This window comes from Cyprinus carpio, chromosome B2 (assembly GCF_018340385.1).
Source record: "Cyprinus carpio isolate SPL01 chromosome B2, ASM1834038v1, whole genome shotgun sequence".
In the NCBI taxonomy this organism is placed as follows: Eukaryota; Metazoa; Chordata; class Actinopteri; order Cypriniformes; family Cyprinidae; genus Cyprinus; species Cyprinus carpio.
Window position 1 is genome coordinate 13935935 of NC_056598.1, and position 24778 is coordinate 13960712.

Genomic DNA, 24778 nt, shown 5'->3' on the forward strand with positions numbered 1-24778 from the left:
CTGTCCCTCGCCACCCTTCAGTGACTCAGTGTACAGTGCGGATGAGCGATGCTTTGATTCTCATTCATGTCAACAACCTGAACAGCAGCCAAACCGACGTCTCTCGCTTTTTTACATGAACGGAACAAAATGCAGCCGGACGAGTCGCAGTATTTGAAACGGTAACGACAACATTTAGCTTAATCGTACATCACAATATGATAGCGTTATGTTCATTCGGTTATTTCCATCTAAAGGGGAGGCACTGCATATATTGTGTTTATATTATCATCTGTGAGTTTACCCTCACCGGTTATTTTATTATTTTATTATATTTTCTATAGTCGTAACGTAAATCTGTGTCAAATTCATTCGCTTCACTTGCAGATGGGCGTGGCCTACTGTAACCATCCCGTTATGATACCGGTGTCTCTGCTCATTTTTGTGCGGTTTCCTAGTCATCTGCACTTATGATGAACGCTCTTACTTTGCCCAGAAATGCTGTTTAGGCTTGGCAGCTCACTGTAGGGTCTGAGACACTGCCAGTGTTTAATGCAACTCAGTGTCACATCCAATCTTGATCTCTCCTGTGTCTGTTAGGAAGTGTAGGACTGGTGATATAGATGTGCATCCAACAGAAAAGGCTCTGGTGGTGCACTATGAAGTGGAAGCATCCGTTTTAGGAGAGGCGGGCAATGCCAGGCATGAGGAGAAGAAAGAGTGCCAGAAAATGTAAGCAGAGATAAGCTGTTTACTCATACAGCATGTTCACTCACACATACCTTCTCCATTGTCACATATAATTCAACATTTCTTTACATTTTCTCTGTGTTTGTTGTTTAGCATCCGTCTGAGGAGTCTGAATGCCAGCACTGATGTATCTGCCCTGGCCAGAAAGGTGGTGGAAGAGTGTAAAATCATTCATCCATCAAAGCTGGCGGAGGTGGAACATCTGCTGCTGTATTTACAGAACCGAAAGAAGCCCAGCAGTAAATGTAAATACCTTTTTAAAACTTCATTCCCAAATGTAAACAATATCGATTTTTTTTTTGATGGACGAGCACCCTACAATCTATTTGTTTTAGCAATGTTTATTTATCTATTTATTTTCATGCATCATATCTATTGCTGCCAAATGATTCATCGCGATTAAAATTGCTTCCAAAATAAAAGTTTTTGTTTATATAATTTATTTATGTTTAATGTGTATATATTTATATTTTGGAAATATTTACATGTATAAACATTTATATATTTAGATTATTATATTTTATATAAATATATTTAAAATATAAACAACATATTTTTCTTAAATATATACATGCATGTGTTTGTATTTGCATATACATAATAAATATGCACAGTACATACTCATATATTATACTCATATATATATTTGGATGCGATTAATCGTTTGACAGCACTAATCATATCTCATATAATGGTGACAGCATTTGTTGTTTCATGTTGTATGTCCTTAGTGGAGAAGAAGGAAAAGAAACCATCGAAACCTCGAGAACTTCTGCCATTTGAAGGAATGGAAGTACGCACATTTTTAAGTTACACATTTTTGAGAAAGTGAATGTGTTCACACGTGATTAATTAAACATGTTAAATGATGCTCATTTTTAATACATTTACCTAATTTGACACGATAGCTGATTTATTCTGTTCTGTGTGATTTTTACCAACTAATTCAAACCAGATTGAAACCGATCAACAATTCAAGTGTTGTCTTCTTTCCAAATTATATATAAACCAAACCTAGGCGGTATGTTTAAAGTAAAGTAATTTGCAGTTACACTTTGTTTAGTGTAATTGAATCATTATTGAAGCTCAGCAAATGAAATCTCACCCACGAGTAAAACAAGCTCCTTGATAGAAATATTAATAACAATGTAGGACTGTGTGTTTACATAACAGTTATACTACAGTGCTTACTTTCTGGAATGTGTTAACTCTGACAAACCAGCAAATCTCAACTGCTTGATTGGTGAAAAATATCAAATATATTAACAGCCAGCTATAGTGCACATTTACCTGCATACATACAGTACACTAACGTAAAGTGATATATACTCTATGACAAATCTCAACCGCCTCATTTTATTTTTATGTGACTATATTATCGCTCAGCTCTTTATGTTAAGTTGGATATGTAAGTATGTCCAGCTTTATATACATATTGGGCAATATATTCTACAATATATATATATTATATACCATGTCTCAACTGCTTGATTGCTTGAATCATTGGGAAATGTAAACTATATTACTGCCCAGCTCAAATCTGTAAAATGTGTCTGTAAGTCAGGAAGATATTAAGGTTTTATAAACATTAACATCATGGTTTTATGTTAAGCTGCTTTGATACAATGTGTGTTGTGACACAGTACATTGTGTATTGTTTGACAAACATAAATATTTTAGTTGATTGAGAGATTTGATGGTCATAAGTTGTCACTAAAGTTGATATATTACTTTAATACTTTTTTCAGATTGATGAGGAGGCCAATATTAATAAAACCGATGATTATATTGAGCTGTTGTATGAGAGCATGCCTGAGAAGATTAGAGGCTCCACTCTGATCCTCCATCTGGCCCGTAACCCTGATAATCTGGAGGAGCTCCTACATAATAGTAACTCTTTTTTGTTATTATTCTGCAACAAACTGTCATAAACATATCTTAACAGCAGGGATTTCAGTGGTCCTGAGTGGTCCTCTTGCAATATATGTTTGATTTTGTCAGATTATCCAGTTGTTTTTGACTAGTTTGATGTTTTTCAGAGACTCTGCTCGGAGCTCTTACGCGGGTCCTGAGAGAGGACTGGAAACACAGTGTGGAGCTAGCAACCACTATCATCTACGTCTTCTTCTGCTTCTCAAGGTACATCATATCTGTACAGTTTATTTTTTGTCTTAGTTGTGGTGGGGCCTGAAACAGAATCAAGTAGGCAGTGTTCTAAGAGGATTTTAGTGTGGTGACTGTTAATGTGCTGTCAGCACGATGAAGTGGCGTCTCTAAATTCAAACCCTTTTAGCATCACCACTGCAGCCGTCAAAACAGCTTAATCAACTAATGCAGTGCTTCAGAATTCAATTTCAAGACAATTACTTACTTGGACTTTAAATCACTTACTGTGAGCAATTTTCCTGGTATGGTCTGATTGTAATCTGTAAGTTTCTGTGGGGACAAACAGAGATTTACAGACACTATTGACAGTTACACAATTGAATGGTTGGACAGTGGTCCGACTTTTAAAAACATCACATCTGTCGCACTCCATTCAGCTGTTTTTGAACACAAAAACACATTATGTGGCATCCTTAGGACTGACCAGTTACCTAGCCAATCAGATAACTCATAAATAGTAGATCTTGAAAATATGTACATACTGTTCAAAGGATTTTTCTCCTTAAATTAACACTTTTTTTTTTCTCCCTCAGGATGCTTTATATTGGTCACATGTGACAGTAAAGACTTCTACATTGTTACACAATATATTAAATAAATGCTGTTCTTTAAAAAAAAAAAAAAAAAAATAAAAAAAAAAAAAAAATATATATATATATATATATATATATATATATATATAAAATATAACATTAAAGGTGCTGTATGTAGGATTGACACCGAGTGGTTGAACTAGGTATTGCAGTACAAACTGAAAATATTGGAGAGAGTTTTTTTCAAACGGGCTCTCCTCCTCAGACTTGACACACATGCAGGTTGCCAGATTGACGACACCAACAGGAAAGAGTGCACTTAACGATGAATGAAATGCAATACGCTGTGTTTTCCGCCAGCTGGCAACTTGGGGTGCCGAAATACAATTGGGAAAACTGCCAGTGGGCAGGTTTCACAATCCAAAACAGAGACAGACATTCCGGCCCAGAACTCACATTTTCAAAGGAGAATAACTGACTGTAGCATTGTTTTTCAGATAAACAAGTATGTTAACGTAGCATGTTTCTTAAATATCTGCAAACATATTATGGCATTTTTATGCTTTAATAGAGTTGAAATCTTACATACAGCACCTTTAATAATTAGAAATGTTTCTTGAGCACTAAATCATGATATTAGAATGATGTCTTAAGGAACATGTGACACTTTTATTGCAAAGATTCAGTAAATTAATTTAATAATAAATAAATTGCATTTGAAAAAATTCAAATAGTAAATGGGTATTTTAAACAGTAATATTATTTCACAATATTACTGTTTTTACTTTACAAATAAATGCAGTATTAGTGAGTGTAAGAAACTTCCTTTAAAAACATTGACTCTTGCTGACCCCAAACCTTTTTAACAGTAGTGTAGAGAGAGAAATACGCAGCAAATTCTGTTTTGGAGGATTAATATACTACTTCCATTTTTTTTTTTTTTTTGTTATTGCATACCAGATATTCTGAGATAGCTCTTGTATAAGGTTGAAAGCCTTAAGAAAACCATCTCAAAACATCTTTAGCAGCTGCAGATCAGGTTACTGCTTTTACTGAGATAGCTGTCAGCATTTATTTGAGCTATGAAAGTGTGTGCTCTCATTTGATGGTTTTCCTTGGCTCTCATTTTCAGATGGCTAATGTGGAAATTTCTTTCCGCGAGCTAGAATGACTTTGACGTTTGAAGGATGTATTTGAAATGTATGATGAGTTGTTTGGCCCGATCTTTCAGTTCTGTTTATGTACTAATCAGGACTAGAGTATGAAATTCGGTGTCTCTGCATGCATACCAGCCATTGTCTAGTTCTCCGATTGCATCCGTGTCTGGCCGAATGTGCAAGGAAAGGTCGGAGGAGGACAGACCCTCACCACTTGTGTTCTTCCTGCAGTTTCTCGCAGTTCCACGGACTCATTACACACTATAAGATCGGCTTGCTGTGCATGAACATCATCGAACATGAGCTGAAGAAATATGACCTATGGCAAGATGAGTTAGAGAAGAAGAGCAAGGCTTATATCCTTTTTATCAATCTCTTTTCAATCAAAAAATTAATAGCACAAAATAAATGTGTTAAACAAACTAGATTACTCCTTAACATATCCACGTGAAGAGGACCCCGAAAACCAGAGCTTGCAGAAGGAGTATGAGAAAACCCTTAAGAAATACCAAAGCTTCCTGGTCAAACAGGAGCAGCTGCTACGAGGTACAGGAAGTGAAATGTTTTATTTGCCACAGTTCAGTAGGAATCATCCGTGAGGCCTTGATTATGTGTTCCTCTTCCTCCCAACGGCTCTAGTTGCGTTCTACCTGCTGTTGAATCTGTCTGAGGACACCCGCACAGAGCTCAAGATGAGGAACAAGAACATTGTGCACCTGCTGGTCAAGTCTCTAGAGAGGGAGAACCAGGAGCTGCTGGTGCTGGTGGTCTCCTTCCTCAAAAAGCTCAGCATCTTCTTGGAGAACAAGAACGACATGGTGAGATCTTCTTGGTGCCAAACACATCAGAAGCATTGAAATACAATTTCAAGAGTTATTAAATCAGTAAACGCTGGTGGCTAAAAGTTTGGAATGATTATGGTTTTTGAAAGAAGTCACTTGTGCTCACCAAAGCTGCATTTATTTGATGAAAATAATGTAAAACAGTACTGGTTATATTGTGAAATATTATAACAGTCTAAAAGAACTGTATTCTATTTGAATATATTTTAAAATGTAACTTATTTCTGTAGTCATAAAACTGAATTTTCAGCAGTCATTACTCGTGTCTACAGTGTCACATGATCATTCTAATATGCTGATTTGTTGCAAAAAAGATAGTTTCTATTTCAAATTCTTTTCTTTTGAACTTTGTATTCATCGAAGAATCCTGAAAAAATTATATAACAATTTCCACAAAAATACTAAGCAGAAACCTTATTAATAATTGTGCACCAATAATAAATGCTAATATTTGAAAATTATATCATGTCAAGGATCATGTGACACTGAATACTCAAGAGTAATTGCTGCTGAAAATTCAGCTTTTCCATCACGGGAATAAATTACATTTTAAATTAGTTTCAAAAAAGACGACAGTTCTTTTGAATTGCAATGATATGTCTCAGTATTATTATTTAATAAAATAAATTCAGCCTTGGTGAGCATAAAAGGTGTAAAAATCCATTAATAAATAAAAATATATTTATTTTAAAAAAAAAAACAAAAAAAACATTCAAAAACGTTTGACTGGTATATGTAGATAAAATATAAATATGATGCATTTTATTTAAGCATAAAGCTGTACCTTTAAGGTGTCGTGAAGAATTACGGGGTCATTTATAGCAGGAAGTTTCTGTCATTGCTGTGCCGAGCTTCGTCCTGCTTGTCCTACACTGCTCCACTGTCAGTGCACCTGGAATCAATCTACTCTGGCTATGAATGTACATTTATCAAGACAGAAGTTGTTTTTATTCCTGTATCCCTTAACCAAATCCTTGTTGTAGATAAAAGATATAGACTTTTGGCTTTGAAAATCCCTCATAAAACACATGTTGGACTAAAAATCTGTCTATTATAGGAGCAGCAAAGATGATTCTGTTTGTTTCTCCAGACTAAGCTGTTTTCAAAGGAAACAATGTTAAGTAATTTTATGTAGCTGATTCTTTCGACTCTAACTGAATGTATTATGTGTATTTCACTTGCATGTTTGTAATAGGCTGAAATGGACACTGTAGAGAAGCTGGCTCGTCTGGTTCCATGTGAACAGGAAGACCTGATGAACGTCACTCTGCGACTTCTCCTCAACCTCTCCTTTGACACGGGTCTGCGCACCAAAATGGTGCATGTGGGTTTGCTGCCCAAACTCACTGCTCTGCTGGGTAACTCTTCTAACGTTCATATTAATGAGACTGGAACATCATTCCACTGTAACTGAATTGCACTAAGGCTTACAGCAGAGTTCATGTGCTGTTTTCAAACTTTTTGGTGCCAGGGACTTTTCGCAACAGTAGTTTTACAAGGGATATTGCCTAAAACCCTCAGTTAGAAATAATGTAGAATGTGTATGTATACTACCATTCAGGTGTGTGGGGTTGGTAAGATTTTTTCATGTATTACATGTTATATGCAGAAATGCAGTAAATCAGTAATATTGATTTTAAATACATATTTATTATATTTTAAAATAAAAGGTTTTAAAATAAGTATTTTATTATATTTTAAAATGTAATTTATTCCTCTGATGGCATAGCTAAATTTTCAGCAGCCATTACTCATGAACCTTCAGAAATCAGATTTCAGAAGATTTCAGATTTGCTGCTCAAGAAACGTTTTTCGTTTCAATTTTAAAAACAGCTGTGCTGCTTAATATATTTGGGAATCCATAATAATTATTTTTTTAGAATTCTTTGATGAATAGAAAGATCACAAAACATAATTTATTTAAAATAAAAATATTTTAGTTATAAATATTTGTACTGTCTTATAAATAAAAAGTATTCCTTTCTTTAAAAAAACAAAAACAAAAAACGTTTGAACAGTAATATATAAATTATTATTATTATTTGTTTTTTATTTCTTACTGTTTAAAAACTATGGCTATTAGTTGATTCAAACAGTCACTGTATTAATCCAATAATTTCCAACAATTTGTTAAAATAAAAAAAAGAAACAGTACTAGTGTCAAATTTGGCAAAAAATGTTGAAAAATTATAAAAAAGGTTAAATACATTTACTTGATTTCTTAAGTTAAGTTTGACAGCCCTAAAATACATATTTTTGCTCCTCTTTAATTTTCTGTGCACTCTCTACCACCTTCTTAATAGGCATCCCTGGACCTATTTGAAAACCCCCGATTTTAAAAACCTTGTAGACCAACTCTTTGCACATCTTATCCAAGCCCAGAAATGTTACTTTCTTAAGGCAGTAGATTAAAAACCAAAACTTTTCCATTTGAAATAAAACGTTTTGGTCCAACACGAAATGAGAGAAACTTGCATGACTGAAGTTAATGGAAAAATTATATTTGTGAGGTTACCAAATTAAAGTTATTTTTAAATGTGTATTATACACTCTTATCTTCCAACTAGAAAGATCAATTTAAGGTTGCATCCAAGGATTTACGTTGGAAAATCAGTAAGGTTGAAATGTTTGAAAACCAACATATGATCTACATCAGAATGATTGTCTTTACAAGCTACAGAATATACAGTTACACTGAAACCAAAAACCTGCTTTGGCAGAAGCTGGTGCAGGTGCAGATGATGGAGCTTTGGCTTAAATTATGGCCATTTCTATCAGATATCCTGAATCGAGCAAAGCCAAACACATTTACCCAGTGATTATGAGTTCAGCTACTCATGTCATAGGAGAATAATTCCTCTTTGTGTCTGTTTTCATTTTCATCCAACAGCACTTTTCATGCATCTCTGTCAGGCATCAACCACAATATTTCTGGTAATTTGATGCATATGACATGCGCTTCTTTTCTGATCAGCTCGAGTGACACCTCTACATCAAGGCTGCTTTGTAAATCCTTCCTTTGATTACATCTAAGGGCTTAATTGCACTTTTTTTCAATGGGTTAGCCATTTACGCTTCAGCAGTTAGGACTGAGTTTAAGAGCTGCCTGGCTGCCGTCGTAAAGTCCGTCCGTCTCCGCTTACTCTCGCTGAGGTGAGGCAGCGACGCGGGTCAGTGGCGCCTGCGGCTGCTAATGAGAAGCACATGTTCCAGCCACCAAGGGCCCGCCCAGGACGGCCCTCGCTTATTAATGCCACTAAAATATATGCCTCCTCCTGTCTCCCCAATTAAACAAACTAAGCAAACCTCTTCTTTACCTACTCCGCTTTCCCTCACTCTCTCTTTCTTTTTTATCCTGATATCCCCAGCGGTCACATCTGCTTCTAATCGCTGATGTGATAATGTGTTCTAGAGTGTCTCGGGTCCCGACTGCCTCGGTCAGACTCATAATGACTGATTATCCCATTGCTCTATCTGAGTGTTTCCTATCTCACAGGGGAGTATCAGCATTAGGGAAGAAGAGGAGGAGGAGGGCGTAAAGTGTTATTAATGAGAGTGTTTGAAAGGAGAAGCGTGAGTGTGTTTGGTGCATGTGTATCTGCAGTCTCTCTCCCCTGTGGAATGAGTTTGGATTGTAATCACATACCCCACATGCTCTTATCTATAATCTCTGTGATAAATGATTCGCTCTCAGCACGAGCCAGTATAAATACATTATCTAACTGACCACGACTGATCAATTTAGATAGCGCTTGAAAAGTTTACATGCGTTGTGAATCTCTCTGAAGGTTTTTTCCTCATCTTTTCTTTAGGTGATGACACGTACAAGCACATAGCGATGCGTATCCTCTACCACATCAGCGTGGACGACAAATCTAAATCCATGTTTGCGTATACTGACTGCATTCCTCAGGTGAGCATTTTTTTCACTTTATTCACTTTTAATTGAGATTGGGGCTCTTCATTATTAATTATTGTGTTGGTTATTTTTTAAATGAATTAGATATTCCACATGTTACCCAATACAGAGATTATGATATAAAGAAACAAAACAAAACATTTAAAATGACCAAATACAGTATTTATCCCGTAACTTATCCTGTGTGTGTGTATACAGTATGTATACTGTACTGCGCAAGTACTAAAAGGTATTTTGTACTAAGCTATTTCAAACATATTTTTGCTGCTGTGGTGTGTCATGTATGTATCGTGTGCACCTCACCTTATGTTGTAAAGTGAGCTAATTGCTGCGCTGTCTTTCTCTCACGTGGCGTTAATGAGATAACAGGGCTAATTTAATTGGAGGGGGGCCTCTGTGAGGTCACCAGCTATTGCCTGGGTACAATTTCTCTGAAACAACTTCTGCCCGAGTGTTGTCATCTTTAAAATGCTTGTCTTCTCTAATTGGGTGTAAATGCCTACCAGATGCTCGTAAAAAAAAAGTTAAATTCCTCAACCTAATCGCTCCACCAATCCGCCTGGAGACGGTCGGGGCATGATGTCAGAATAGCTGTGGGACTCCTTAGGGAGGTCTTTCTTTCTTTCTTTCTTTTTCTTTTTCACCTCAATACATACCTACATCATCTCAATTCTTTCTTTTAGTTGTCCATGCTTTTGTTCTTTCTTTCTTTCATTAATTCTTTTAATTCTGTCATTTGTTTATTTGTTCTTTCTTTCATTTGATTATACTTTTTTGTTTGTTTATTCATTCTTTCATGTTTGTTTTTTTCCCCGTTTGTTCTCTTTCAGTTGTTCTTGTTTTTATTCATTTTTGTTCTTGTTTTGTTTATTCTCTCTTATGTTTGTTTTCATTTGTTCTTTCTTTTGTTTCTGTTTAGTTCTTTTTTCTTTCTCTCTTTCTTTCCTTTGTTCTTTTGTTCACTCTTTTGTTTATTCATTATTTTTTACAGTTGTTTATTCATTTGTATATTCTTTCATTCGTTCTTTTGATTTTTGTCCTTTCTTTCTTATTTTGAAGACTCCCCTGACTCTTCATCAAAAGCTAAAGTGTGTCTGTTGGTGTCTGTGGATCTGGTGTCCCTCAGGTCTGTGCTGGAATTCAGCCTGGACCCTCTTCTGTAAGGGAGGATTTAGGATTTAGATCAAAAGGCCTCACTGCTCTGGGTTCTGAACTGGTGAGGAGAGGCCCGGCATTGGACCCATTCCTCTGCCACAAAGGGGTCCTGCTATAATTACTCAAAGCTGTGAGGTGTGTGTGTGTGAGGAAATGCTTGCAGGGCTTGTGGAGCTATGAAACCGTGGAGAGCTCAGAAACGGAGGTGGGAGGGAGGGGATGACTCAGGGGTGCGAGGCAGGGCCTCCCATTGCTGGTAAATAGGAGCAAGCAGGTGCCAGTGAGTCTAGACTGCGTGATTTGGAGGCCTGGTCCCAGGTTATGTGATACTCAATATGGGAAAGGCCTGATTGCTCACTGCTGCCTCTTCACAGGCCTGCTTTGGTCTGGTCGTGCCTTCCTGTGTAACATCCAGCTGGCCCATACTGTGGCCCATGCCCAATGCGCCCAGTGGAGCCTCCTCCTTCTTCATCTGTTCATCTCCTCATCGCTTTTTTTAACCACATGTGTGGAATCCGTAGGCCACTGGCCAGTTATCTCCTAAAGACAGGCCTGCCAAGTCTTTCTCATTGGGCCGTTATCAGCTGCAGTATTGACCTGATTGAAGCAGACTGTGGGATATTGTCTCAACTCTCTCTGGCTTTTGAATAAAAACACAAATAGCAATCCTTTCGCCAACAATGACAGCACTAATATTTCTCCCTGTCAGGAACCATCTCTTTCATCATTTATTTCTTTTCTTTTGTTTTCCATCTGATTGTTGCACGATACTCCACATGCAATACTCCTCAGTTTTGAATTGTGCTTCAATAGGCCCATTGTGATATCACTCTCTGAGGATATTTGGAAACCACACATGAGCCCTGATTTGACAAACTATTCTATGCTTCACATTAGATTACGCTTTTCAGGTTACTAATCTGTCTGACAGGTGTCAGTCCATAATTTTATTTTATTTTTTGTGAAGAAACAAAACGAACTGAGATGGACTAAATCCAGAAAAACTGTGGCAACGTCTCCAAGATGCTTCAGGAGACCTACCTGCAAAGCTACTGTACCTGAAAAACTATTTGCACCGAGGGCAAAAGCTGCTTTAAACGCAAAGGATGGTCACATCAAATGTTGATTTCATTTAGTTAATAGAAGTTAATTATTTTTTTTGACAGCATTATTTTTGACACCATCCTCATTTTTCAGCATTTTTACACAAGTGCCTAAAACTTTTAACAGTACTGTAGCTTTGCAGGTAGGTCTCCTGAAGCATCTTGGAGACATTGCCATAGCTCTTCTGGATTTAGTCTGTCTCAGTTCGTTCTGTTTCTTCATGTCATTCCAGACAGACTGGATGATGATGAGATCATCATCATGAGATCAGACTCCTTGTGCAAACAAAAATCTCACTGGATTATTACAATTAATGGCTAAATGAATGTTTGGAAATGTAAACATATACTACCTACACACAAAATAAAAAAAAAGATAGAAACAACTGACTTAAAACCATTTTTTAGCTGGTGAAAATACTAGCGTTCTAATAATTTTGGCCACCGCTGTATGCTATCATGTTAATCAGTGTGAGCCTTCAAGCATATACACTAATACAATTTCCTGCAGTTGTGATAGTTTTGTTTAAATAAATATGCTCTTGCCTCTATAAAAAGTAAAAACTCTATCAACGCAATGCATATTTTTGGTGTCCCGTTTGCAGCAGTAAAGAAAGTTTGACAACTTCAGAGTTTCTCTTTGTTTTTCTGTTGTTAATATTAAGCCCTGCTATACCGTTATAGTTTGGTCTGGTTATTTAATGTTTTCATGTTGATACCCTGCATATAGTAATTTGAATTGAAATCCTGTTTTGTGTGTGAACAGCTCATGCAAATGGTCTTTGAACATGGCGAAGAGAAAATCGACACCGAGCTCATTTCATTCTGCATCAACCTGGCTGCTAACGAGACTAATGCTCAGATTATCTGTGAGGGTAAGAGCCTGAATCTCATTTCTCCTGGAATAACATGCAACATGTCCAAAACATCAGTGTTTACATGTAATAAAGCATACTGTCACACACCAGCGACAACTGTTGCTTATTTGTAATTAATAATACATGGAATCTGTTCAAACTAATGATCAATCTCTGGCTGATAATGATTAGTTGTGTATTTGCTCTGCAGGTAATGGATTGAAGATGCTGATGAAAAGAGCACTTAAACTAAAGGAACCACTAATGATGAAAATGATCAGGAACATCTCACAGCACGATGGACCTCTGAAACAGCTCTTCATTGTAATTTGAATATTCTGCCATTCCATTAACAGTCAAAAGTTACACATTACTTACTGAAAACATAAAAGGATCATTTAGCATTGTTGTGTTGAACTTCACTATTACTTAATGTGTACTGTGAACGATAAATGATAATGATAAAAAAATTACCAATTAAATTTTAAAAACATTCTATTTCTTTATTTGTAGTATTCCGTTATATATTTGATAGCCCAAAAATCCTAAGTATCTTACAGGTTGGGAATTCCTGTGCTAAATGGACACTTAAAGATACTTTGTCATTTACCCTTCAGGAGTATGTGGGTGATCTGGCAGCTCAGATCAAGCAGGAGGGTGGTGAAGAGTTTGTCATTGAGTGCTTGGGTACAATGGCAAACCTCACCATACCTGACCTGGACTGGGAGCTCCTGCTGAAAGAGTACAACCTGGTTCCCTACCTCAAAGACCACCTCAAACCCGGTAAAACTAACCTGTACCTGTTTGTGTTTCAGGATGTATTTGTAATGGAAAGGTAATATACAGCCTGCTACATACAGTACAATGCTAAACTGTATAACTGTCATTGGGGCTTTTTTTTTTATTGACGTCAAGGTGCTAGATCATAATTTCATAATTTTTCATCACCTTTTGCCTGTTCATTAAATGGTCCTGTGTGTGACAAATCATTAAAAAAAAAAAAAACACAAATAGTCTGCATAGTATCTTAACTACTATTAACGCAAGAAACTGGTATGTACTGTAGAATTGCTCAAAATGCTGTTTAAAAGTTTTAGATAGAGTATTTTAAATTACCGATTTAAAATATTCAATGTCAAGTATTCATATACTTTTTACTACAAGCTATTTTGTTAAGGTTGTATGTGAAACAGTATCCAGTATGAAACCCTAACATATTAATCTGCAGTGTAGTGTACTGTGCTACATCACATTATCTCTGTTTATAACCCCAAAAATAAATATTTTAATTTTGTTTCTCTAGTAATCCAATTTTTTGTAAAAACGGCCCAACTTTTGACATCAACCAACCCTTATTTATTTGTCACAATTAAATGACACAAATTAACAATTGCTTTAGGTAGTATGTCATTCATTGGCATTCCTTATTGGAGTAGTATGTAATAGCATTTTTCATTATGCCAAACCAGACTTGACCTTTAACCTCTGTGTTTCAGGGTCAGCAGAGGATGACCTGATCCTGGAGGTGGTGATCATGATCGGTACGGTGTCAATGGACGACTCCTGTGCCGTCATGCTGGCTAAGTCTGGCATCATTCCTGCTCTTATTGAGCTGCTAAATGGTAACTTACACACATGAGCATGAGTGCTTAAAGAAACAAACAGACTTTCAAATCCTCTCGACACGAAATCTTTCTCATTATCGCTAACCATAAAACTAATTTCCAGAGAAAAAGATCAGTGCTGTTTTGATTTCTACTTTAGTTTGGCCGAATCACAACAGCTGCCCCCCTGCTTTGCGTGTCTGTAGCCGCTCAAGTACCAGATTTCAATTTGGCATGCTTTGTCTTACCTAATGTGATCTGATGAAATGAGTTTTGAAGAGTTTATTTAGACTAAACTAATATTAAATTAGAATAAATAAACAGCCCATGGCTGCGTGGGACACATGCTTTGTGCATTACGTGCTGGGAAGTGACAGTGTTTTCAGGAACAGGAAAGCACCAGGTTCATGGCATGCATCAGATTTGCTGGTTCTGCTCAATGTGAGCCCTCATTTCAATAAATGCCTAATGGCAGGGCTATTCCTTGCCATGAAAAGAATAAATGTTTAAGAGCCAAGAAGGTGGAGGGCCAAAGTAGTGACCGTCCCAACATATACAGCTCCTCTCAAAGAGAAAAAGGAAAGATACTTGTTTCTTTTAAACTTGGCAACTTTTTCCCCCCACTCCAGACACAGTGGTCTCAATTACATGAAATTCAACATCTGAAATGTTTTTGTACTACATGCAATATAATATTTTATAACTTTGATCACAACAATGCAATAACAAATCTGACATTTGTTTTCCTCGCGATAAGCATTATGTGGCGAGGCCGCATTGACAGATGCATGGGTACTGTTTTATTTATACATAACTTTTCAGCACTTGTGTTCGTATACTCATTCACTGGCTCTTTCTCATCTGAAGAGGCGCTGACACGTTCTCTGTGATGTTATTTGTAGCTTTTGCAAAGCTTGTGCAGCTCCTTGCTGTAGCGGTATTCAGTTTCTGGTCCCATGGAGCAGCTAGCCTCTTTGCTATCATTCTTCTGGAGGAATTTCGATCTCAGGGGACGGGAGCGTTCTGAGCCAGATCGAAATTGAAATAAAGGCTTTTATTAAAGGGGGCAGCTACAACCGCACAGTTCTCCATAGGAGCTTTCTGTATCATTTCAGAGCAGAAGTTGATACTTTCCCCAAATGGTGGCTTCTCACGAGAGCCTTCATACATAAACATGATCCACCGGAGGAGGTTTTGAACATCAGCTCGCATGAACAGGCACCATCGGATAGGAAATGCCTGCACAGCTGCACTGGAGTGTGCGTTTTTGCTGGTTTGCTGTATCGCATTTCAGCTTAATGCTGACATGCAGATGTTCTTGTGATGAGGAAACGATTGTGCCTTCATATAATAATATATGTCCGTGAGGAAATATTTTTGGGCCAATTCTTCTTTATATGAAGCAAAATGTTTGATTTTGTGAGGTCAATGTAATGTTCTTCATCTGCTTGTGTTGCTGTTACCAGCCCAACAGGAAGACGATGAATTTGTGTGCCAGATCATCTACGTCTTCTACCAGATGGTCTTCCACCAGGCCACCAGAGATGTCATCATTAAGGACACTCGTATCCTTGTTACAATAAATTGGTTTTCCTTGTATGGGCATGTTTATCTGTGCAGATGTTTTGTAAATGGCTGTTTGGACTGTGTTCACTGGTGTTTTGATACTTTTGGGTTCTTCAGTCTTGAATATTGCAGCTACGTGTAAGAATACATGATTATTTTCATCCATTTCCAGATAGAAGGAGAATGTTAAAAAAGCAAGTTTGACTGCACTGTAAAAAGTGTCAGCTTGCAATTGTCCCCCATGGATCTATTTTATTCTATTGATTCAGAGATATTGAATGTTACACTATGAAGCACTTTTTTTAAATTTCATGCCAAAACATTTTACAGTACAGACCAAAGACCAGACCAGTGGGACTCAAACACCAGAGAAAGGCCATTTTTATGTGGTTTTAAGAACTCTAAAGACCGAGACCACAAAATTGAAGATTTCAGCTCCAATGTAAGATATTTGCCAGATTTGACCTGAAATTATTGTAATCATATGATGGCAATTTTACACTGATACTCAGTTGTTCTTTTTAATAACTAAATATTTTGTATAGTTTTGTATGGCAAAGATGGCCAAAATGGGTACTTCACTACATTAATAATACTAAATACTTGCTATTTAAAATATTATCAAATAATAGTTATTAATAATATGGCCAATTAAGAGCTCTTACTAAATATTTATAAACAAAGACAGTGCACTAACAATTAGGGCTGCACAATTAATCAAATTTCTAATCGCGATTACAATTATGGATGCCACAATTACGTAATCGCTCAAAGCGGCAATTAATCGTTTCAAAGTCCACTTATGTTCTTCTGCACGCTTAAGATATGTTTTTTTCTTTCTTCATGTTATCTTAAGGGGTTTCCCATTGTTTTAGTTTCAGTATAACATTATAATACCAATCATATTTTTACTTTTTTTATAATTTAAAGAAGAAACCAATCCGATGTACATTTGGCCATAATTGGAGCTTAATACTATAGAAAAGCACTAAAGGTTTTTCAGTTAGAGTGTTTTCAGCTTGTTTATTTTCATATAAAAATACGGCATGCAGTTCATCATTCAATGTAAATTGTGATAATTGTAATTAATAATCGCAATTACAATTTCAAGGGAATAATCAACAATTATGATTTTGGTCATAATCGTGCAGCCCTACTAGGAATCATGGCTATAATAAAATGTAAAAATGTGCATATAGTTTTTTACATGGCATGATAAAATATCAAGATATAAATATTATGGTAATTGGACTATGAACTCCTTAACTGTATTTCAAAGAGGCCCCAGCCTACCTCATTGATCTTATGCATGACAAAAATGTGGAGATCCGGCAGGTTTGTGACAACACTCTGGACATCATCGCTGTAAGTATTCACAAACAACCCCACTACATATGTGCACTCAAATCCAAATCAGAGACTTCTGTGTGTGTTTCTGCTCAGTGCTGACCATGTCTGTTTACAGTGCTGATGAAATCTCTGCAGTTAATGCCCACTCGCTGACATTAGATAGCATAATTGGTGGTGAACTCTTGAGAGGCAGGTTTGTTTGGGGAAGTGTTTCATTCACTTTATTAGCCTGCTCGTTAAGCCTCGGCCACATGAAAGCATGCGTGTGGGATCTGGATTTTATCTGTGGTGACAGAGAAAGTGCAGATGTATAGCTCTGGCTCAGCAGACTGACATGTTTGACGTTGGTATCAAGTATGCAGATTTACATTTTCATCGGCCATTCTGTGAAAAAGACTTTTCAACTTAAAGTAATTTTATAAATAAGCATACATTTTTATACATGTTTATATTTGTGTCATCTCAAGTTTAATTGATTCATTCATATTATCTTGGTAAATATATTATACCTTCAGAATGGTAACAAAATTGGCAGTTTTGTAGATTAACTCATACTCTTTATTTTGATAGTCGACTTCAGATATTGTACTGTCTAGAAGTCACTTTGACATTGACATGTAGTTGCAAATATACTTATAGTTTGTAGAATGTCTAAAGTGGACTATTGAAATAAGGAGTACCAAATTAAATTTGCAACCTTTCTTAAGGTATAATTATTTACAAAGATAATATGAAATAATCAGTCAGTTAAGCTTGAAGGCACTATGCAATATGTAAACTTTATAAAAGTGTAACTGATTTATTTGACATTAAAAGCCTTGCTTAAACATTAAGATACTACTACAATCAGTTATCACTTACTGTTGACAAATGCAGAATAACAACCCATAAGATAAAGTGATAAACCAGGCTGGAACAAACTTAAAGGGATAGTTCCCCCAAAGGTCAAACTTCTGTTGGTAACCAAACAGTTTTGGCCATTGATGAAGAAAAACACTCTAACATTTCTCAAAATATCTTCTTTCATGTTCCACAGAAGAAAGTAAGTCATACAGGTGAGTAACTGATGATAGAAATGTTCATTTTTTTTGGGTGAGCAATTCCTTTAAAATTGTGGGTGCAGGTCTGTGTGAGTGTGTACTCTCACTGGCCCTCTGGGCTTTGCATCAGGCTCCTAGCCCCGGGCTCCTGCGTAGTTCTGTGCTGCTGTGTCCACATGATGAATGGACAGAGCAGAGAAAAGAGAAACAGGGCTTATTTACTTTAGGTTCTGCCACAGGGGGCCTCGGCTGATAAATCCATATTTTCATTCAGCGGAGCAGGCGGCGGCAGGACGCCTCTGTAGGCCTTTAGACCCTGGGACAGAGAGCTGGCCTTGAGCTCTGAGCTCCAGCAGCCCCCCTCCTGCACCCTGCACCTCACCGTACAGAGCTCAGTTAGTACGGGTACATTAAATACTTTGTCTTAGCAGAGGTGGTTTACCTTTATAATCGTTATTTATGAGATGAGCTTTGTGCAAAGGATGTTAGACATGCTTCCCGGCTGCTCTGTGAGAGACTAACAAATTAATTCATTTTCTTCATCATTTGGTATAGTTTAAGAATTTAACTCAACTAATTTTCTAAAAGCGATAGTTCACCCAAAAATAAATATTTATGAAAATTCATCATTTATGTTCCCTTAACTCCAAACCTGTATAAATTTCTTTCAAGTTAAAGTTCAATTCACTTTTCCATCCCCAAAGGGGAGGTTTGTTTTGGACCCATGGTGTAAGAAATATATTTTTCAGTGAACGATCCCTTCAACTAATTCATATTGTTTCAAACGGTAGTGAAAACATGCTGATAGGGGTAGTTGTGGTGAAATTGTACTCTCTTAAAAAGTAACTGAGGTCATTTTGATTTCATGTTAACTTTCATTTCTTGTGTAAAGAATGACTCTTGAAAGTTGAATAAGCTCCTGGTCCCCAATCAAGAACCACTTTTTTTTCAGCAAGGACACATTAAATTGATCCAAAGTGCCTGTAAAGACATTTATCATGTTAAAAAAGGTTTCCATTTCAAATAATTGATTCTTTTGAACTTTCTATTCATCAAAGAATCCTAAAAAATGTACCATGGTTTTACAACAATTTTTAAGCAGCACAACTAGTTTTAAAAATTTATAATAATAAGAAATGTTCCTTGAGCACCAAATCAGCATATAAGAATGATTTCTGAAGGATCAAAACTATAGTAATGACTGCAGGAAATTCAGTTTTGCTATCACAGGCAAAAAACAAAATTGTAAACTGTAATAATATTACTGCTTTTATTATATTTTTCAAATAAATGCACCCCTTTTGAGCACTGAAAGTTCTTTCAAAGACATAAAAAAGTCTTACCGACCCCAAACTTTTAAACAGTAGTGTATATATGATTTGATTGATTTATATTGTTTATGGACTTAAATAAGTGAGGGCCAATTATGTAGTCACACTTCTCTCAGAAGAACACTAGTTCAGCACTGTTTCAGATTGAGGTAGACTGATGTAGACACTTTTGACATGTGTTGGCAACAGAATCCATTAACACAAAATCAACTGATTCCCCATCTCGCCAAGAAGTGTAGGTCGGGCAGAAAGCGTATGGCTGTGGGCGAGGTGTGTGTTGTGTGTGGCACTCCACCCAGTCTGTGGGCTCTGCACCTTTAATCACTGAGCTCTGTTTCTCTGTGGCACCATCAGCAGACACTGCCTATAGGGAAAACCCTGCTCAGACAGAAGCCCTCATTGTGGGATGAAATATATCTGCTGCGGAGGGTCCGGACGGTGTTAGAAGTCTGCGCAATGGTAAATGGTAGATTTGGCATGACAGTGTTTGGGACCCTCTCACTCAAATATTCACTGGAAATCTCTTGTGGGGAGTTCAAGTAGAGCTGGCACTGAGATACAGAGTGACAGCGCTGTTTTGACAACATGAAATTTGCACAGCTGTGTGGTATAATTTAGGTTAGAGGGTAGTAACACATCTCAGGCGAATAAATATATATGTTTTTGTGTGTGTTCTGCAAAGGAGTATGATGAAGAGTGGGGGAAGAAGATCCAAAGCGAGAAGTTTCGCTGGCATAACTCACAGTGGCTGGAGATGGTAGAAAGCAGACAGATGGAGGACACCGAGCCCTACATGTACGGAGATGATCCGGACGCTCTGGAGCAGCCCGATCTCTTCTACAGCACTGGTTAGAAAACACATATACACCCCAAACACCCCTCATGGCTGAGACCATGAAAGACAGTCAGTGTTTTCTTGTCTGCTAAGTTAACCCAACTTTATTGATATCCGGTGCCACAACTTGACAGACACAGAAAGTCAAAAACCTTACAGCCCAGATTTTTGCATGGGGATTGGGATGCTGTATTCTGGCTTGATCGACCGTCGAGTTGGTGTCATCAAAGGCTTGTCGTAGTGAGAGGTTGTCAGGAAGATAAATGAGGAGAGCTGCTGGGTGGAAGTGGCTCTGCTGGGTCGCTGTCTCGTACGTTTGTTTGCTTTATATACTCTGTGTGTGTGTGTGTGTGTGTGTGTGCGCAGACGGTATGATGGCCCCAGAGCCAGGCCTCAGTCCGGACTTCTACAGCCAGTCCTACTCTCAGAATGGAGACTTCAATGCCTGGTGAGTGAGCAGCTGTTACCCTCATCAGCTTCCTTTGCATTAAATACATATGTAATAAAAACTCTTTATAATGTGTTTTGTTACTTAATAGGGCTGGCAATTAAAACGAAATAATTTACATGATATTTCTTAGCTTTTTTTTTTTTTTTTTTCTGGAACACAGAAGAACGTTGGGAACAACACTGGAGCTCATCAACAAAAAAATTATAAATTTATATCAAATTTATTTACATTTCTCAAAATATCTTCTTTTATGTTGCACAAAAAAAGACAGTCATACAGATTTGGAATGACATCAGGGTGAACTAACCCTTTAGAAAGGCTGCAACTTTATTTCTATGGTTCAGAAAGTTAAAAAAACTGATTATGAAGAAACCGTTCAAAAAACTGTGATTAACAAAACTGGCCTTCAGGGGACAAAATGAAATATTTTTTCCCATCCTGGCATCTTCTAGGAAGTCTTTCTCAAGCTTGTGTTTTCTACAAGTCTGCTGTCTTAGGCTGCAAATACCAACCAGTAGTTCATATTTTTTAAGTACCCTATGATACATACATTTTTTTGATCTTTTTGTTAAAGATTATTCTTAAAAAAAGAAAAAACTCCATAATAGCCATACATCGAAATAACACTTTTGCTAGAAATGATTGGCATATGATACACTGCTGATTTGTTCATAACATTGGTCCATTCTAGTTGATGCTTCCAGCACTCTTACAAGTCATCCTAATGTTAGCAATCTATAGTACAGATAATATTACATCAGTTTTATACTTTTATCAGTATAATTCAAAAATGATCTTTAATACATCACAAAAATCCACTTAGTTTGCAAGGCATAATAACACAAACCTGTAGTACATTGAAAACGGCAAGTGAAAATCTGTTTGTCGCACAGGCCCTAGACCATCAGGCCATTGTTACTGTACTTGCTTTCTCACACCAGTTTGTTTTTTGGGTCTTCATAAAACAGCGTTGTTAAATCTTCTGCATTAAACATCTTTAGCTTTGTAATTTTCTTTTAATCATTTGGACAGTATGATCACAGCTGTTCAACAAAGCGCCAGGCAGTATTCCTCTGACGGTCTCTTTCTCTCTGTCAACGATACTCTTTTGGCCCAAAAATAAACTTGCCTTTCAAGTTCCATGGAGCCAAATATATCGTCCACATTCCTCTACAAACACACACACACGAGTACAGATGAAATAACATTTCACCTCTCCTTCAAATCCAGTGCTCACGTTGACTCTCTAAGGCTGCCAGAGAGCTGATCAGTGAGGAAATGGATCCCCCACTTGTGTTCGATATGCAGCTCTTGTAGTCTAAACTTGCCCTAATAGTGTGTACTTGATGCGATCTATTCCACTGGACGTGTTTATTATGCGCCGTGTGCTTTGTATGGAGAATGCGCTGCTCATTGGCCTGTTTGTTTTGGCTGGGTGGGGATTTGGGCACTTCGCAGACTGACATCTGGGGCGCTGAGTGCCGCTGGGCTGTCATGTGGGTGAGGATAGAAGCGGGGATCCAGATGGAGGGCGAGTTCTCCAGCGGCTCTTTGTAAAGCGATACATTTCAAATATACACAGAGGATTGGGGGGCAACATTAGGGTCCTGGGATGAATGGTTTAATTTGAGTGGGCAGCTCTGAGTGACAGAGGTTACCATAATAATCAAATAGAGTTTCAGTCTTTACTTAAGACGCTTGTGAAACGATGTTTGTGAACGCAGGCCTTTTGGAGTGGTTTACTTCACGAGCCAACCTGAGAGACAGGTATTTGATTAACTCAAGCTTCCCATGGTATATTGGTACTAAAATAGTACAGCCATATCAAAAATGTACAGTTGTACAACATCATTTTATCAGTGTATGCCAAGCAGCGCAGTTCAGGCAGTGATGTAAATGAGATTGTTTGGTAGCATTTAATGTATAAATAAAATCCAGATGGGTTGCTTAACTAAAGTCATTTGCGTGCTTTGTATGGCAGAATTTAATTATGATCAAAACTAAGCAATATGATGATCATCAGAAGACAAGAGAGACATTTTTGACATATTCTGCTGTTCAAAAGTTTGGGGTTAGTAAGATAAATAAGATGTGTTTTTTTTGTTTTGAAGAAGAAAGTAATACTTTTATTCAGCAAGGACACATTAAATTGATCAAAGTTGACAGTAAAGACATTTATACCATTACATTAAAAAAAACAATGTTGCGTTCATCAAAGAATACTGAAAAAAAGATTTCCACAAAAATATTGAGCAGCACCATTGAAGTGGTTTTGAACAATATATAATAATAATAAATACTGTTTCTTGAGCACCAAATCAGCATATTAGAATGATTTCTGAAAGATCATGTGACACTGGAGTAAAAGCTGCTGAAAATTCTAATTCAAAATACTAGATTATATTTTCAAATAGTTTAAAGTAGAAAACATATATAACATTTTAATTATATTTCATAATATTACTGCTTTACTGTATTTAATACTGTATTTAGTGTATGTGTAATATATATAGCCTACATAATATAGAATGCTTTGGGATTTTTGTAGTGATTGTTCAAAGTACAAATCCAGAACTGATGAAAGAGAAACAAGCGAGTACAAGATCACAATATATTTTAATAACTGTACACAATATTATCGCACTGTGTCCTAGATACACCAGATCCTGTTGATTCCCACCCCTAGAGATAGAGAATGAAGAAGAGATGAGGTGCTGAATCGAGCTAAAACCGGTCACTCTGAGCGCGAGCGGGACACACTGTCTGCAGATGGGCTTCTGATGTCCCCCGAGGAAAACCAGTTCTCTGTGTGTGTCTTTTGTGTGCACGCAACAGACTGACAAATCTGCCTTTATTCAAGCCGTGTGCGCTGCACTATGTGTCCCTAAAGCCTTGTGGAGCTTGAACAAGAACGCAGTAGGAAAATAGAAAAAAGGGATGTGGAGATGCAATCAGGCAAGGGAAAGGGGAAAAAGGGGGTGCTGTTGATTTGACACAGCCAAGGTAGGGCATGTAACCGGAGAAGTGACAGGAACGGGAGATCAAAGCGCGGGCTGGAGAACAACTTGGGGAAAAAAGGAGGAGAAACGTCCTTTTATAAAAGAGCCGAGACCTGTTTCCTGTGCAAACACACTCTTCTGAGCTATGAAACAATGTCTGGTTAAAAGGGTCTTTTTTTATGGGCACCTTTGGCCGTTTCCCCTCCCAGAACGTCAGGGCTGACCTGGCTCCCTATGAGCTGTCAATCCCATCCCCACTCAGCTTTTATTGCCCTGTTTTGAAGCCCCGTGCTGGAAGAGGTGACAGGCTGCCCTTATAATTGGACAGGAATGTGTTCGCTATACGGATCACAGGCCAGGTCAGTCGTGGAGATAAATCATAGAATAAATTCCCATTAATATTCATTTTCTTATCAGAATGGGGTCATCGTGTCATTTTCGGGCGTTAATATCATCCGGTAATTAATGACATGATGATACCGAGTTGAAGCGCAAAATGAACTCTTGATAACTCGCCGCTATAAATTCTCAGAGCAATAAAAGCTCTCCCTCTGTAGATGATTATCCCAAACTCTGGGAGCCTGTATTTCTTGCTAAAGAACTTGCTTTCAAGGAAAAGCCAAGTGCTGAGGTAAAATTTAGGTGTTGGAGTCAAAAACAGAGGCTCGGAGCACCTACAGGTGGCGCCGACCCGCACATGAATCCCTCTTACCCGCGGTTCAAATTCAGCCTGACAGATCTGGCAGGCCAATAGGAAAAAGACATATTTTAGACAGCAGAGTGTGTGAGTCGGGGTGCTAAGAGGAGCTGTGTTTGATTACTGGAGGTCATATGAGGCTAAAAACAACACAATGTAATGCGGGCACATAGGGGCAAAGCAAACAGCTCATAATTTAAAAGCTGTAGGCTTGAACCTGTTGGTTTAGAGGGAGGCAGACAGAGCCAACGGCCAATTTGTTTCTAGAACCGCAAAACTTTTTTGGCTCTGTGCATCCTGGATGAGTGTAAACGCTTGTCGAGGTGCAAGTGTCACATCACACAAGTGTTTTACTCTCACTTCTGCACGGTTTTAATACGAATTCATCAGATTTACATGAATAATGTAACAATTATTTTGATTATTTAATAAATGTCACAATTG

At 37.4% G+C, this 24778-nt stretch overlaps 1 protein-coding gene across 1 annotated transcript in view; it reads left to right on the forward strand.

The window, feature by feature from the left end:
- Positions 1–24778, forward strand: part of kifap3b (kinesin-associated protein 3b) — a 27001-nt gene continuing 2223 nt past the window's right edge. The window contains exons 1-19 of the mRNA XM_042718185.1: positions 1–161; positions 580–711; positions 823–974; positions 1461–1522; positions 2478–2619; positions 2769–2868; positions 4817–4941; positions 5033–5131; positions 5225–5403; positions 6623–6785; positions 9240–9340; positions 12371–12479; positions 12673–12785; positions 13079–13244; positions 13958–14083; positions 15532–15630; positions 16911–16996; positions 20035–20200; positions 20554–20635. Of these exons, the coding sequence (XP_042574119.1) occupies positions 130–161; positions 580–711; positions 823–974; positions 1461–1522; positions 2478–2619; positions 2769–2868; positions 4817–4941; positions 5033–5131; positions 5225–5403; positions 6623–6785; positions 9240–9340; positions 12371–12479; positions 12673–12785; positions 13079–13244; positions 13958–14083; positions 15532–15630; positions 16911–16996; positions 20035–20200; positions 20554–20635 (2234 nt within the window). The 5' untranslated portion in view covers positions 1–129. The remainder of the gene's footprint in view (positions 162–579; positions 712–822; positions 975–1460; positions 1523–2477; positions 2620–2768; positions 2869–4816; positions 4942–5032; positions 5132–5224; positions 5404–6622; positions 6786–9239; positions 9341–12370; positions 12480–12672; positions 12786–13078; positions 13245–13957; positions 14084–15531; positions 15631–16910; positions 16997–20034; positions 20201–20553; positions 20636–24778) is intronic.